Below are 15,709 nucleotides of genomic sequence, written 5' to 3' on the forward strand. Positions count from 1 at the left end.
TCTATGTTTGCATTCAAATTGAAGGGGAGGTTAGCTTGATATTTTGAATTGGTTAAAACAAATGGTATTCATCTCTTTACACATCAAAAGGGTCAACTCATCAAGTATATTCCTCCAATACTCTCATCTTCTCAATTTTGAAATACTTTTCTTTTGCCTATTTCACCCACTTAAATTGTTCTTTTTGCTTTTATTTCAATTCTTGTTGATTAAATCCTTTAGATTCATGTATGCTATGTTTTATAGTGGTGGAGAAGTAGGAAATAAGCAAGCTTATGGTAGTGAAATGTTGTGAGTTGCATTGAGTGAGCTCCACTAATACATGTTTGAGTGTGAGAGATAGAATAGGTAAATTCCTTGTGAGATTGCATCTTGCTTAATTTTTCAATTGGATTGAAACTACCATACCTACTGATTATTGTTTGAATGGTATGCATGATTGTTTGTGATTTTTAGATGGTCTTAGTTAAATTCTTTTTATCATTTTTAGGTATTGCTAGGGAAATTTCTATGGAGATGATTTTTAGTTTTCTTTACTTGCACGGGACGTTCAAGACTAAGTGTGGGGGATTTGATAACCATGATTTTACTGCATTATTTTGATTCATATATGCATGGTTTGATGTTGATTTCATAGTTTAAATCATGGTTATATCACATTTTGTGCATAGTGTGTATTTTTAGACTTAATTGCAAATTATATTATTTTTGGTGTTATTTGATGCTAATATTTAAGTCTTATTTTGCAGGCATCAAAGGATCTTAGATTTGGATCTATTTGGACCGAAATTGGGCTCGAATCGGAGTCCAAACAAGAAGATCAAGCTTTGAAGCATTATGGACCGTTCATCAAGAATAGGACAGATCTGAACCATCCGTTGAAGATCTGGCCGATCCAACCTAATGGGGAGCAGATCTAAGCCATTGATGAAGATCCAGAAGTTTTGATCCAGATCTGAGTTCATCCAGCCATTGATCCAGCCGGATTAATCTGGGCCGTTCATTGAAGATCGGCAGATCTGGGCCATCCAGTGATGATCTGATCGATCCGACCTACGGGAGGGTAGATCCAGACCCTAGAGCAAGATCAATACCTTCAGATCGGATTTTGGGCAAACTTTCACCGTTGATTTAGCTCCAAATTGATCCCAGCCGTCCGTTCAGATCTGGAACAGATTCAAAACAGAAGCTACAGTGTTCTTTCTGCTTCGTCGATCTCCTCACGCAGCTGTGCGTCCCGCGGCGAGCTTTTGCCGGGATTTCGATCCCTTTCCTTATCCAATCCATTTCCCAAGCTTCAACCTCGGTGGATAATCTCTACAGCAGCTCATCCCGATCATTTGGAACCGTCGTTGGGTGTTCTCTCCGACGGAAATCTGCTCTTGGATCTTCTCTGTTTCAGCGCGATTTGGAGGTGTTCCTCCAAATCGGCGACTCCGATTCACATCAGCGACTATCGGCGGTGGTCCTCCGGTGTTCCTGAGCTCCATCCAACAGCATACCATCATCCGCAACTTCATCCCAGATCCAGAGCTCAGATTTGCAGATTTTCGGACCATTCTTGGGTTTAGGGTTGTTCTTAGCTCGCCGGGGGTGGTCCGTCGGTGTAGCTGAGCCTTCCTTGAGCTGAGACGCAGCTGAGATTCTCCACTGAGGTCCGAAATTGGGTGGTTTCGATTTCGGCCTCTTGTGTGACGGCAAGAGTGTGAAACTTGTGGAATTGGTTGTGAGTTGGATTGGTTTACATTTTAATTCATTTTGTTATTGTTTTTATAGCTTAGCACAGATTACTTTTATGTTTTGTTATCTTTTTATGCAAGTAGTTAGCATTTCTTTCTTTGTTGAAGCCTAGTTTAATTTTAATTTGTTGCTTGGTTACTTGTTTAGTGTTTAAATTCTAAGTTAGGGTTTCATTTCTGTTTAGATCAGATTTAATTGTGTTTTTCTATTTTATCTTTAGTTTAAGTGTGTGTCGATGGTTTAATCACAACGTAGAGTGACAATACGTTGAGGTTTGATCATTGGTACATAGTTAGGTTTCACTCTTGCTTTAGATTAATTTCTTAATTGCTGTGTTTTTCCTCTGTTAGATTTAGATTTAAAGCTTTTAAATCCCCCCAACTCCATTTTTATATCGAAAACCCCAAAAATAGGAATAAAAAGACAATCCTAAATTACATTCTACCGTTAGTTCCTCGGATCGATCCTGGGCTCGTTACTACGACATTATTGTTTAATTAAGGGGTTCAGTGGGAAATACATTTGTTAATTTGATTAGCGGATGTGACAGATCGGCTATATCATGCATACACCAGTCGACTGGTAGCGGGAAAACACCTTAGTATTTTCCTCTCGAGCTCTATTTAATAGAGCTCGAGGTGCTTGGGCATGTTTGACGAAATATACTTGGTTAAAGCCTATTAGAGTCCCAACACTTACTGCACCCTACGACATGGATCTCTAACCGTCGAGCATACAACTTTCTAGCTCGGTTGGAGTCGCCGCCGGTCGGCCCTCCGGCGATCATGTCTATCTCTCCCAAGAAGCGTTGTTCCTGTTCTCCTCTTCCCGTGAGGACGACCTATTTCACTTGACCGGGATCCTGGAGGGCTCTGTTTCCTCCCTCCACTGATGGTGATGGCGCTCGGGCTCCCTTCTTTCGTCTCGTCGTTCGATTGAGCGACGATAATCCTGTCAATCAGGAGATGGGGAGCGACGACGGTATCCCCTGGGGGCCGATCGGCTGACAATTGGCATCAATCCTTGACAATCCCGCGTGTTGTGCGTCACCGACTGGTGGAATGAACAAAACATAGGTGTCCATACATTGCTCTTGGGTGCCTTGGGTCGATCAGATGCCACATGATGTACGACATGCGCCCGGGTCTCTTGGTGCGTCTGTGCTCCTTCAGCCCTCGACCCCCTGGGCGGCAGATGGTTGCTAGTCGGTCGACGCTCAGTCGACACCGAATGCTTGGTCGACACCTCCTTTCTTCTGGCCGCTAGGGCTTCCTCCACGTTGATGTATTCGTTGGCCTTCTTCAGCATGTAGTCAAAGTCCCGGGGCGGCTTTTTCATGAGCGATCGAAAGAAATCCCCTTCGACGATCCCCTGGGTGAAGGCATTCATCATGGTCTCGGACGACATCGAGGGGATATCCATTGCCACTTGGTTGAAGCGCTAGATGTACGCTCGGAGCGCTTCCTTGGGCCCTTGTTTCAGGGCGAAGAGGTTGACGCTTGTCTTCTGGTAGTGTCGGCTGCTGGTGAAGTGGTGTTAGAATACGGCTCGGAAGTCTCTGAAACTTCATATTGAGTCGTCCGGTAGTCTTCTGAACTAGCGTTGCGCCGATCCGGAGAGAGTCGTGAGAAAGACTATGCACTTCACTCCGTCCATGTATTGGTGCAACGTTGCCTCATTGTCGAACCGATCTAAATGATCATCTGGGTCAGTCATCCCGTTGTATGTCCCGATCGCCAATGGGATGTAATGTCGGGGCAGGGGTCTTGTAAGATATCCTCTGAAAACTGTCTGTTGATCTGTTCGGGGGACGCAGCACCTCGGGGCACTTTTCCTTTTTGCACATCCTGAACGGGCGCTTCGTCGGAAGAAGATCCCCTCTCTTGATGTGCTTGGGCTATCTCCGAGGGGGTTTGGAATAGAGCTCGATGGAAGGGGATCGACGCGGGCGACACTTCCCCTTGGGTGCCGGTCGGCCTTCGGTTCTGCCCCCATATGGAGAGTTGTTCCGCTCGGTCTTCTTGCCCCGCTCGTCTATTGGTCGCCGAGGTTGCTGGTTGCTGGTTGCAGTGTTGGCCGATCGCCCAGCGCTTGTTGTTGTTGCTCCATCATCTTTGCTGGCAATGCTTGCACGAGCATCTCTAGCTTTTCTTGAGTGAGCGTCACGGTAGTTAGTCGTCCAACGTCTTCCATTTCCTCGGCTCGGATTCAGGTGACGTTCCCACAGACGACGCCAAATATGATCATGTTCGAAAGTTGAAGAGACGGATGCTGGGGACGTGGGGCTCCTATTGACCTTCGGTAGACTTCGCTCCCACCTGCAACACAAGCAGCGTCAGTGCCGAGTCAGGGAAGGGGTCCCCGGTGATGACCCTCCGATGCTCTAGTTGTTGGAGCAATCCCAATGGTCCGTGCGACCATGTGTTTTGGTGTTTGGGCAAAGGGTTTAAGTTAGGTTCACCCTTGTATTTGATATGTGTATGTGAGTGTGCAGGTATGCAGGATACACATGTGACTTAGGTTGATGGCTTCGGGGTCTGGTGAAGGATGGAGCATCCGAGGGACCGTAGACAAGGCAGCGAGGACAAGGGTCGAGGGAAGCGACTTCGAGGCATACACGAAGGATGGCATTGGGGACGAGCCGCGGGCTTGAATGCATCCGAGGGACGAGAGCCAAAGGAAGTAGGCTTGAAGGCAAGAGGTCAAAGCTATAAATGAAGTGTCAAATGAGTCATAAGGGTGAGGGTACGAGTGCATGAGAGATTGTACTCGAGTAAAATCCTAGTTTTAGGGTTTTACTGTAGCAGTACTGTAGCGCTATTGTAGTAGTACTGTAGCAGTCGACTGGCAGCGAACAGAATGTCTCTGTTCGCTCGGTTAGTGTGGAATCGAGCTGTTGGGATATAACAGTCGAATTTCCACAGAGGGCAGTCGACTGCATGTTTTAGCAGTCGGCTGGTAGGCGGGGTTTCCCAACCCGTGGCCTATATAACCAAGCCTTGGAAGCTTGGTTGAGACCGACGAAATTAGACTTGGTTAAGGTCTAATTAGTAGTCTACAAGTGCTCAAGAGTTTCCCTTGTGTCCAAGAGGTCTTGGTGAGTTTGTGGTGAGGTTTCTCCACCCACAAAGAGGTTTGAGCTAGCCGGAGGTCTTCCGGGGAGTAATCTACCGACGGATAGGGATCGTTCATCTTACGGACACGCCGTGAAGTAGGAGCTTTATCTCCGAACCACGTAAATGATCGTGTAGCTCGGTTTGCATTTCCTTTCTTAGTATTTAGCTTTCTACTTGCTTTGTTTGCATTTCCGCTTGTGCACTAACGTTGTAGAAAGAAACGAGTATTTGGGGGCATCATCTATCCAACCCCCCTTCAAGCCGGCCGTCCGATCCCCAACACAAGTCAGTCTCCAGCGAAGCAAGAAGCAAAGGGAACTGTAGCACAACAGTAGAAATTGCGAGAAGAGCATACCTCCGTCGATGCCCACCTGCAACACAAGCAGCGCCAGTGCCGAGCCAGGGAAGGGGTCTCCGGCGATGACCCTCCGACGCTCAAGTCAGTCTCCGGCAAAGCAAGAAGCAAAGGGAATTGTAGCGCAATAGTAGAAATCACGAGAAGAGTCAGGGAAGGGGTCCTCGGCGATAACCCTCCAACGCTCAAGTCAGTCTCCGGCGAAGCAAGAAGCAAAGGGAACTGTAGCGCAACAGTAGAAATCGCGAGAAGAGCATACCTCCGTCGATGCCTGGACCCCCTTTTATATAGGATTTCCGTAGCGTGTGTGCACGCTTCTTAAAGCGAGCACGCTATCCCAAACTTTCCCTGAAGAGATATGTCAGTAAAGTGTCCTGACACAGTACTTTAACGGGCCAAGCATATCTCTGAAGTGATAGTGGAAGTTTCCACCGTACGATCCTCTGTCTGATCATGCCGTCTATCAGCGGCACTAGCTCCCAAAAGGATGTCGAAGGATACTTTGTTGTGCCTGTTGCCTGGCCGTATAAAATGGCCGCTTGGCTAGGATTCTGACATCCTTGCGTCTGCTGCCACACCGAGCGGGATAGCCGCTCAGCTGATAGTCCGCTGTCCAAGCGTCGCCCATTACCGGGCCGAGCGGGATGGCCGCTCAGCCGGAAGCACACTGTCACGTCGAGCGGGAAAGCCGCTCGGCTGAAAGTCCTCGATTTGTGTCACCCGTGGCTGGGCCGAGCGGGATGACCGCCCGACTCGGCTTTTACTCGTCCTTGAGCGTTGGTTTGATTACTCCGTGTCGGAGATGATGGGTTGGTGCTCAACCCCCGATCGGAACATGCCCCGCCCGACCGATCAAAACCATCCGTCCATTGACCGTCTTAACTTTAACTTCCATTGACCTCCACCGTGATACCAAAATGAATCCTTTATTATCACCGCATCACCCACTATTACTCTTCTGCTTCATAACTCTAACAATGAGACAAGACAACGTTTTTTTCATGTTGCCAGAGGATTAAATGCACATGTTAAAATGTGAGGAAGTCAGGAAGTTGCTCCTTGGATTCCAGCGACAGCCACCAAAAAGAGATCATATTTCAAAGAAAATTTTGTCGTGGTTAACGAAGCTTGCCTGAATAATTTGCCAATCAATGTTATGATCTTTTAGTATTAAAGTAGATCCGACAAGAGACATTGAGCGTTTTTGAAACATACAAGAACTTGCCAAGCAATATATAAGATAGTAATATTGATGAATCATTAAAGATAATGATTCATAGCATGAATCAATATCTTGTTCGTAGAATGAATTCAAAGAGATCTTTCCCTTCTCTTCTCAATTAAGAGGTGAGATTCATTCCCGCGTTTCTCTCTTCTTCTTCTCTTACATAACAAGAACTTTGAATAAATTTTCTACAACAGTAGTACACACGAACTCACAGGCACAGAGCAGAGAATTCAAGTTTCCGACGAGTTGATGATGGAGACGAGAGAAGACCAGGTGCCGGAAATGGCGAGACCCATCCCAATGGCAACAATGAAGATGTCAGAAGCAACTTCAGTCCAGCTCAGGTCGGAGCCGAATGCCTTCAGATGGAAGGCCGCAGGCAGCACGAATCCTAGCACGACGCACACGCTGCTCCCGACTAGAGACAGGAAGTCGGCGAAGTTGGGCACGAGAGTCGCCACAAGGCTCACCGCGAGCACCGCCGACCAGCGGAGCCACCAGCAGTACCTCTTCCCGGTGACCCACCTCTCCGCCACCTCAAACACCGGATTCATCATCACGGGGAAGGTGAAGAAGAGGTTGATGCAGAGGCCAATCTGGATGGCCACGGTGAGAACTCCGGCGCCGAGATTGGCGGTGATGATGTCCTTGGTCTCTTCGCCAAAGGCGGCGTAGCCGAGCGCGCCGAAGAGGCCATAGATGAAGGCGATTAAGCCCATGGAAAGGGCAAGGGTGCGGCCGAACTTGGACTTGTCGGCGGCCTCCGACTCCAGGGGGAGGATCATTCCGATGCCCTCGAAGGCGTAGACGGCGACGCCGACGCCGTAGAGGATTACGGACGGCCCAGCGAAAGCGTGGAGGGGCGGGGGGTTGGAGAGCAAGATGGAGATGTCCTCGACGATGACGACGCCCATGGCGCCGAGATCAACGACGTCCGCGAAGATGCTGAGCGGGGCGAGGAGGGTTAGGGTTTTGATAGAGTTGAGACCCAGCTGGAAGGGCAACACGGCGAGGACATAGACGGCTTTCGAGGAGAGGAAGGCGAAGGAAAGGGGAAGAAGGTGGGAGAGGGAATTGGAGATGAATATGAGGTAGCCGACGCAGAACCCGGCCTGGCTGAGCACGATCATGACATCGACCAAGATGCGGCCGACGGTGCCTGAGACGGCGAAACCGAGATCGCCGAAAGAGGCGATCTTGGCGGATCGGTCTAGGTCGATGCAGCGGCGGATGCGAACGAGGAGCATCATGCAGTGGAAGGTGAGGGCCGCGACGGCAAGCAAGAGGATGATGCCGGCGGCCCAGCCGGTGCGGCGGAACGCGTACGGGAGGCCGAGGACGCCCGATCCGACGATGGCGATGAAGACGTTGGCGACCGTCTTGGGCTGCGACGACAGCGGGTGCGGGTCTCCGCCACCCACCGGCGGTAGGAGCGGCCCCGAGGCGTCGATGCCGTAGCCGGAGGAGCTCGCCTCGTTGCTGAACCCCATCGGACGGGAGGGTGAAGGAAGGGCAGGGGAACGATTTGGGCAGAAGAGGCGAGGAGGGAAAAGACAGCTTGATCACGAGGGGCGGCCTGCTACAGCATCCAGGGAATTAGTCAAATGTATACACAATTATTGAAGGACCGCATTTATATTATTATATATATTTTTTTCCTTCTTTTTTTTATTTGATAATTGAGGACAGATCTTATTTATTTGATTTTTGTTTAATAATAATAATAATAATTATTATTATTATTATTATTACAACTACATAATATATTCAATTTGAATACCTCCTATTTCCTCTTATTCGTAAGGGGGAAAAAAGAAAAATTTAATAAAATCATGAGATTCTAACTTTAAATTCGTTATCGTTGATGTTAATTAAAGTTTAACATACATCTGTAAATTGGCAATAGATATTTATTACATGTAATTAAAATTAAAAGTTACTAAAATATACTTTTATTATTGTGATAATTAAAAGACGTTTTTAATTACTGTTGAATGTGTTTTCCAAAATGTCGAATTAAGAATCGATATGCGTAAAAAAGGACGGTATCCAAAATCTTCCCTATTTTGCAAATCGTTGCACAGAGAGAAAAGTCAACTGAAAGGAAAAGTTGACTTGCTTACCGAGGCCAACACTCTAACCTGCGGGATTTAGGGTTGATAGGAAAATGGATAAAATGGTTAAATATATAAAGAAATTCGGGCTTTTTTGTTAAACTCTAAAATGGACCCTAATAGATCGTGCATGGACTCTAATAAAGAATGTAATTGGGAATGATAAATTTTATGATGAATTCATTTGGAAATGAGGTTTGAGTTTTGATTCAATTCTAAATTTAATAATTGAAAGACATCTTAATCTAATTTAAACTACAGTTGCAATGAATTAGATACAACACAACATTCGTGAATCTTAAGCATTCAACAAAACTTAATCTAATCTACTTGTGTTAAATTCACTAAATCATGATTACAAGGAAATTAAAGAAACTTAACATAAAATAACCTACTCTAACTTGATCTACTTGCATCCAAATGAATGACTCAAGCATAAAGCATGACATGAAAACTAACACTTAGAATTGAGTTAATTAAGTAACAAACATGTAAGGGTCATTTCATAAAACACAACCCCCAAGCATCATTCAATTCAAACCAACGACTTAAACATGGAATTCAAATCTAATACATTCAATCAACAACTAACAAATTAACACATCAAACAACCAAATGATTTAATCACTTCATCAAAAGGAGAAACCCAAGCTTCGGATGGTTGATTGCTTGAGGAGCTGATCGGATGAAGGGCCTTCTATTGGAGCTTGAAGATGAAGTGGAGTTGCTGTCCGAATCGGAGAAGCTTGCTTTCCAATGAAGGGAAACCCTAAGCTTAGGTAGAATGAGCTCTATTCTAAGATTCGAATGGAGTTAGAGATTCGTTGATGGGTGAGTCATATATGAATGAAGGTTAATGTGAGGGACGTTAGGGAAGAAAATTTGTTAAGATTTTTTTAACAGAATTTTATTACGATTTTTCATAATATAATTTAGTTACATTTTTTCATAATAGAATTTTATTATGATTTTACTGGGTCTGAGGTTTAGACACTATTTATAGGAATCATTCTAAATCTATTGTATTATGAGAATAATTAAATATGATTATCTTATATAGAGAGAATTCTAATAAAGTTTCTACCATTTTTGTTGAGTAGGTATGCCGTCAAATAACGGTAACTCTTCTTCTTCTTCTTCTTCTTCTTCTTCCTTGTGTTTGCTCTTTCTTGTGCGTCTTTGTCTCATTGCTCCACATGATCTCTTTCTCTTTTCCTCTTCTTCCACATTAGAGGTTAAGAGGCGTTGCCCCTCTCTTTGCACAACAATTGGTATCAGAGTTGTAAGTTTTGGGGATTTATTCAACATATCAGGGACATCTTCTACGAAATTTGAGATGGTGAAATTTGATGGAACTGAAAATATCAGATTATGGAAGAGAAGGATCAAGGGCTTGTTGGTGCAATAAAGCATGGTGAAGGCTCTAGGAGAAAGGAAATCGGGAAACATAGAGAGATTGGATTGAGAAGAACTTCAGGCAAAAATAATGACAACAATCAGGCATTGTCTTATGGATAATATGATGTATCATGTCATGTATGAGGAATCACCGATGGTAATTTACCAAAAGCTCAAAAGTCTGTACATTTCAAAGTCATTGATAAACAAGCTGTATCTTAGGTAGAAATTATTCAAGCTGAAGATGATAGAGGAAATCGATCTGAGCCAGCACATCAATGTATTCATTCATATTGTGAGCGATCTGAAGCGGGTTGATGTGAAGATAAAAGATGAAAACAAGGTGCTAATGTTGCTAAATTCTCTACCTTCATCTCCTACATATGAGAATTTGCTTACTACTTTAATGTGGGGTAAAGAAACTCTTAAATTGGAGGAGATCACAAGTCAATTGTTTAGTTTTCATCAAAGGAAGAAAACAAGTGATGAAGTTTCTCAGGGAAAAGGACTTATGGTGAATAGCAACTAAGAACGTGGTAGGAGCAAAGCTTAGTATGGATCGAGCAGTGACAACAAGCCCTGTTCTAAGTCAAGAAGAAAGAAGGTGATCACGTGTTACAAGTGTGGAGGCAAAGGTCATCTGAAGAGAGATTATCTAGAAATAAAGAAACATATTGTAAAAAATAAAGATAGTTTAACAAAGTCTGCAAACATAATTAAAGAAGAAAATTTAGAGAGTGATGATGGAAATATGCTATTAGTTATGTCGAGTTCGGAGTAACTGACGAATGTATGGATCTTAGACTCTATATATTCATATCACATGACTTCAAATAAGGAGTAGTTTGATATCTATAGAACAGTGAATTCTGATTCAGTGTTGATGGAAAACTATGTGTCTTGCAGAATCATCAACATAGGGAACATCAAAATCAAGATGTTTGATGGTGTGATCAGAACTTTATGTAATATCAAACATATACCAGATCTAAGGAAGAATTTGATCTCACTATACACACTGGATGGTATTAGTTGTAATTAAAAATCAGTAAGCGGGGTGATGAAGGTCAACAAGGGAGCTTTGACAATAATAAAAGAATAAAAGTTAGCAAAGAACATCTATAAGTTGATAGGGATTACAGTTGTAGGTGGAGTCACCTCGGTGGAGTCTAAATCAGACAGTATTGTCTTGTGGCATATGCGACTAGGGTATATGAGTGAACATGGGATGCTATAATTTCACAAGAGAGATTTGTTGAAGGGTGTCAAGACGTGCAAGCTTGAATTCTGTAAATTTTATATTTTTAGAAAACAAAGAAAAGTGTAATTCAAGACAGTAACAGACAAGAAAGAATGAGATTTTAGACTATGTATATACGAATCTCTAGAGATCAATCAGTGTAGCATCAATAGAAGGATACTTGTATTTTATAAGTTTTACTGATGATTATTCACAAAAGGTCTGTCTATACTTTATGCCCTATAAGTCAGAAACTTTTATAAGTTTAAACTGTGAAAAATTAAAGTAGAGAACCATACCTGAAGGAAGATTAAATTCCTTATATCAAACAATGAGATTGAGTACACAGATTCAAAGTTTCTGGAATTTTATGAGCAACATGGGATAATAAGACATTTTTTTGTTCGCATGACACCTCAATAGAACAGTATGACGGAAAGGTTGAACAAGACAATTATTTAGAAGATAAGATGTCTCAAGTTGAATACAGGGCTAGCAAAAAATTTCTGGGTAGAAGCAGTAAACATGACATATTATCTCAATAATAGATCACCAAGGGCAGCACTAGAAGACAAAGTATCAGAGGAAGTATGTGTTAGGACCCTTGGCGTCCGGCTAGAGGGGGGAAGGGGGGGGGTGAATAACCCCTGCACAAAATCAAAATAAAAAAAATACCTTTCTCGGATAACTAACTTAATTAAAGAACACTTGCATAAGAAATGATAAAGAAATCAAAAGACAGAGGCATAGAAGTTTTTTACTTGGTTACAACTGGGGAGATTGTTAATCCAAGGAAGTATAGCGCACTAATATCTCTTTCAGGAGAAGAAGCCTCTTTATAGCAATGATCGTACAAAAAGAAGAAGCTAAATGAAAACTAGAAGCATACAAGTATTGTTTCTCAAGATGCTTGTTGTATATAGCTTCTTGGACCAAGACTGTATTTATAGCCTTGGTCAGGACGTCTGGAAGGGTTCCAGGCTCCTGGAGAGGGATACAATTTTATCCCATTTGCAATGGATTGCGGTCAAACATGATCTGGATAAATTTTAGTTCCGGGCACTCGGACTGAGTCCGGGCGCCCGAACCGAGTCCGGGCGCCCGAACTGAGTCCGGGCGCCCGAACCTGGAAAGTCAAGCACGTTGACTTTTTCAGTCTGGGCCTTCCACTCCAATTTTGCTCGCCTCGATCCAGGTCTTCCGTTCTGGTTCCTCTTGCTTGGGTGATCTTGAGCAAGCTTCCGCTCCTAGCTTCTCGTCCCTCGAAAATGCCGCGTGCCTCCTTCTCGTCCGCCTGTGTACTCTTTCGCAACTACTCATCCCTCGGACACACCGAGCTCGTCGGCTCTCTCCCGTGTCGTCCTTCTCGCTAGCCGTGTTTTTTGCTCGACACCCTGTGCTCCTAAGTTCCTGTACACTTAGACACAAGGTTAAATACAACATGACATAACTTAACTTGTTTGATCAAATCAAAACAACCTTGGGGTACCAATAGTATGGATAAAGAATCCAGTAGATTACTCTCACCTTGGAGTTTCTGGATGTTCAGCCTATTTGGACATATCTAGTGAGGAAATATAAAAGTTGAATGTGAAGTCAAAGTAGTACATTTTTTTAGGGTATCAAAAAGGAGAGTTAAAGGCTTTAAACTTTGGAATCATAAGGCAAACAAGGTGATAATTAATAGAGGTATGATTTGACGAGAAGGTTATGCTATAGCATACTTAGGAAGAAGGAAATGAAACACCACAGAGTAATAAGGAGAAAGATACTGTGCAGGTGGAGCTAGAGACTCATGCCTCTGATGATTCTAGCTTAGAGCACATGAAGCATCATGTTATAGCTGGTGGCAAAACTAGACGAGTTGTAAAGTCACCCACCATATATGGATTTAAAGACTTGGTATCTTATGTGCTTTTTACCAATAGCGGAGACCTACATCTTTTTAGGAGGTGGTACACATCTCTAAGAAGGACAAGTGGATGGATGCTATGACAGAGAAGATAGAGTCTTTGCATGAGAACCAAATGTGAGATCTAATGGAGCTTCCTGAGGGAAAACAAGTTATAGAGTGCAAGTGGATTGTTGCGAAGAAGATGAAAAAGATCAATAAATTGAAAAGACTACTAAGCAAGGAATTTGACATCAAAGATTTGGGAGAGACCAAGAAGATTCTTAGGATAGAGATTCACAGGGATAGAGCTGTACGAAGATTATAGTTGTTTCAACGTAGCTATATGGAGAATGTGTTGGATAAGTTCAACATGAAGAATGTAAAGTCAGTAAGCACACCCCTAGTGCATCACTTCAAGTTATCCAATATACAGTGCCTAAAGATGGATGAAGAGATCCAAGAGATGTCAAAAGTTCCTTATGCTAGTGTAGTTAGTTATTTGATGTATGCCATGGTTTGCACGAGGCTAGATTTGGTGCAAGTAATAGTTTGGTGAGCAAATTTCTCTCAAATTCTAGTCGACCACATTCGGATGTAGTGAAGTGGTTTTTAGATACTTGAGAAATATAATTGATTATGACATCATATTCAGTAGATAACAAGAAGATCTTTTAGTTATTGGGTATACGAATGTAGACTATACAGAAGATTTAGATGACAAGAGGTCTACTATAGGATACGTGTTCACTGTGGAGAGAGTGTAACGACCCGACCCTTTGGCCTCTTTGGGCGGCCCTTGCGGCGGCCCACTAGTGGCCCCTTATGTCTTCGACCCATTTGGTGACCTCTAATGTCGTCGACCGACGATCCTTGGTCGTGTCGTTACTCACTAGGACTTTTCACCCCTAGCCAGTGGATTTTTGCCTCCCCCGAGATTCGAACTCTAGACCTCCAAGCTTAAGTACTAGAGGCGCTCACTTGGCTACCAGGATTCATAAACTCTACTACTTAGCCTAGAGGTCTAGAGTTCGAATCTTGGGGAAGGCAAAAATCCACTGACAGGTGTGAAAAGTCCTAGTGAGTAACGACACGACCAAAGGGTCGTCGGTCGACGATATTAGAGGTCATCAAATGGGCCGACGACATAAGGGCCGCCAGTGGGCCACCGCAAGGGCTGCCCAAGAGGCCAAAGGGCCGGGTTGTTACAGAGAGGACCTATCTATTGAAAGTATATGATTCAAGTTATTGCTGTATTGTCCACTATAGAGTCGAAGTATATGGTAGTAGCTGAAATAGCGAAGGAAGCTTTATGTCTTATAAGGTTGGTCAGAGAATTGGACGTTCAACAAGATGGAGTCAATTTGTTATATGATAGTCAGAGTGTTATCTATTTGGCGAAGAATCAGGTGTATCATGCAAGAATCAAGCACATTGATGTGTACTTTCACAAGATCAGAGAGCTAACTGCTTCTGAGAAAATTCAACTTAAGAAGGTTCACACTACAAATAATGCTACAGACATGTTGACAAAGTTAGTGATCACAAAGAAGTTCAAGCATTGTTTAAACTTGATCCATATCTCTAGATGCTAGAGGAAGGAAGTCCAGACCCAGAGATCCAGGTGAAGTTTAGCTCAGATACTCATGTTCTTCAAAGGAGTGAATATTCACCAAAGTGGAGATTGCTGATTGGTGACTCATATCTAAATAAAGGTCAATGAGAGGGATGTCATGGAAGAAAAGTTTATTAAGAATTTTTAAAACAGAATTTTATTATGATTTTTCACAACATAATTTAGTTACATTTTTTCATAACAGAATTCTGTTATGATTTTACTGGGTCTGAGGTTTAGGGACTATTTATAGGGACTATTGTAAACCTATTGTATTATGAAAATCATTGAATGTGATTCTTTTATGTAGAGAAAATTTTAATAAAGCTTTGGTAATTTTTGTGGAGTAGGCATGTCGCCGAACCACAGTAACTCTTCTTTTTCTTTTTCTTCTTCCTTGTGTTTGCTCTTTCTTGTACATCTTTGTCTCGTTTCTCTACTGATCTCTTTCTCACTTTCTCTTCTTCAGCATTAGAGGTCAAGAGTTGTTACCCCTCTTTGTGCAACAAAATCTAATCAGATGAAGGGTTGATCCAATTGAAAAAGGATGGAAAAATGGAGATGGAAGATTCATTGAGGAAGGGAAATCCCTCTTCCTTGGGAGTGAGCAAAAGTTCAGTTAAATTGAACAACATGACTGAATCCACCGAATTTAAAAATTCGGTTTGATTATTTTAGAATTTTATTTTGTTTTTTAAAAAATGGTTATATTGGTTATATTGGTTATATTGATTAATTCGGTTCGATTTTGGTTTTAAAATTTATTATTCAATTAAATCAAATAAATTAAAATAAAAAACTTGTTGGTGCAGATTGCACTAACTATCTAACTCAGGTTTTGATGAATGACAAGGGAGTTAAGTTATGTGTGTTGTGATCTAATTACGTTACCAAGTGTGTAGGAGTTGACGGGTTTGGAGGACCTGACACCAGGCTAAAATCCAGCTAGGTCTGTAGGACCAGATAGTTGGTGCGAAGTCCAAATAGGTCAACGGGTCCACCGAATACCTAA

At 43.0% G+C, this 15,709-nt stretch overlaps 1 protein-coding gene across 1 annotated transcript; it reads right to left on the minus strand.

Moving 5' to 3' along the window:
• Nucleotides 1–6,303: 6,303 nt before the first annotated feature.
• Nucleotides 6,304–8,043, minus strand: LOC121992823 (amino acid transporter AVT3C-like). The gene has a single exon (XM_042547412.1). It carries the CDS (start codon nucleotides 7,927–7,929, stop codon nucleotides 6,670–6,672), a length of 1,260 nt encoding a protein of 419 aa, XP_042403346.1. The 5' UTR covers nucleotides 7,930–8,043; the 3' UTR covers nucleotides 6,304–6,669.
• Between the last annotated feature and the right edge of the window lie 7,666 nt (nucleotides 8,044–15,709).

Source organism: Zingiber officinale, chromosome 6B (genome assembly GCF_018446385.1).
Source record: "Zingiber officinale cultivar Zhangliang chromosome 6B, Zo_v1.1, whole genome shotgun sequence".
NCBI classification, from domain to species: Eukaryota; Viridiplantae; Streptophyta; class Magnoliopsida; order Zingiberales; family Zingiberaceae; genus Zingiber; species Zingiber officinale.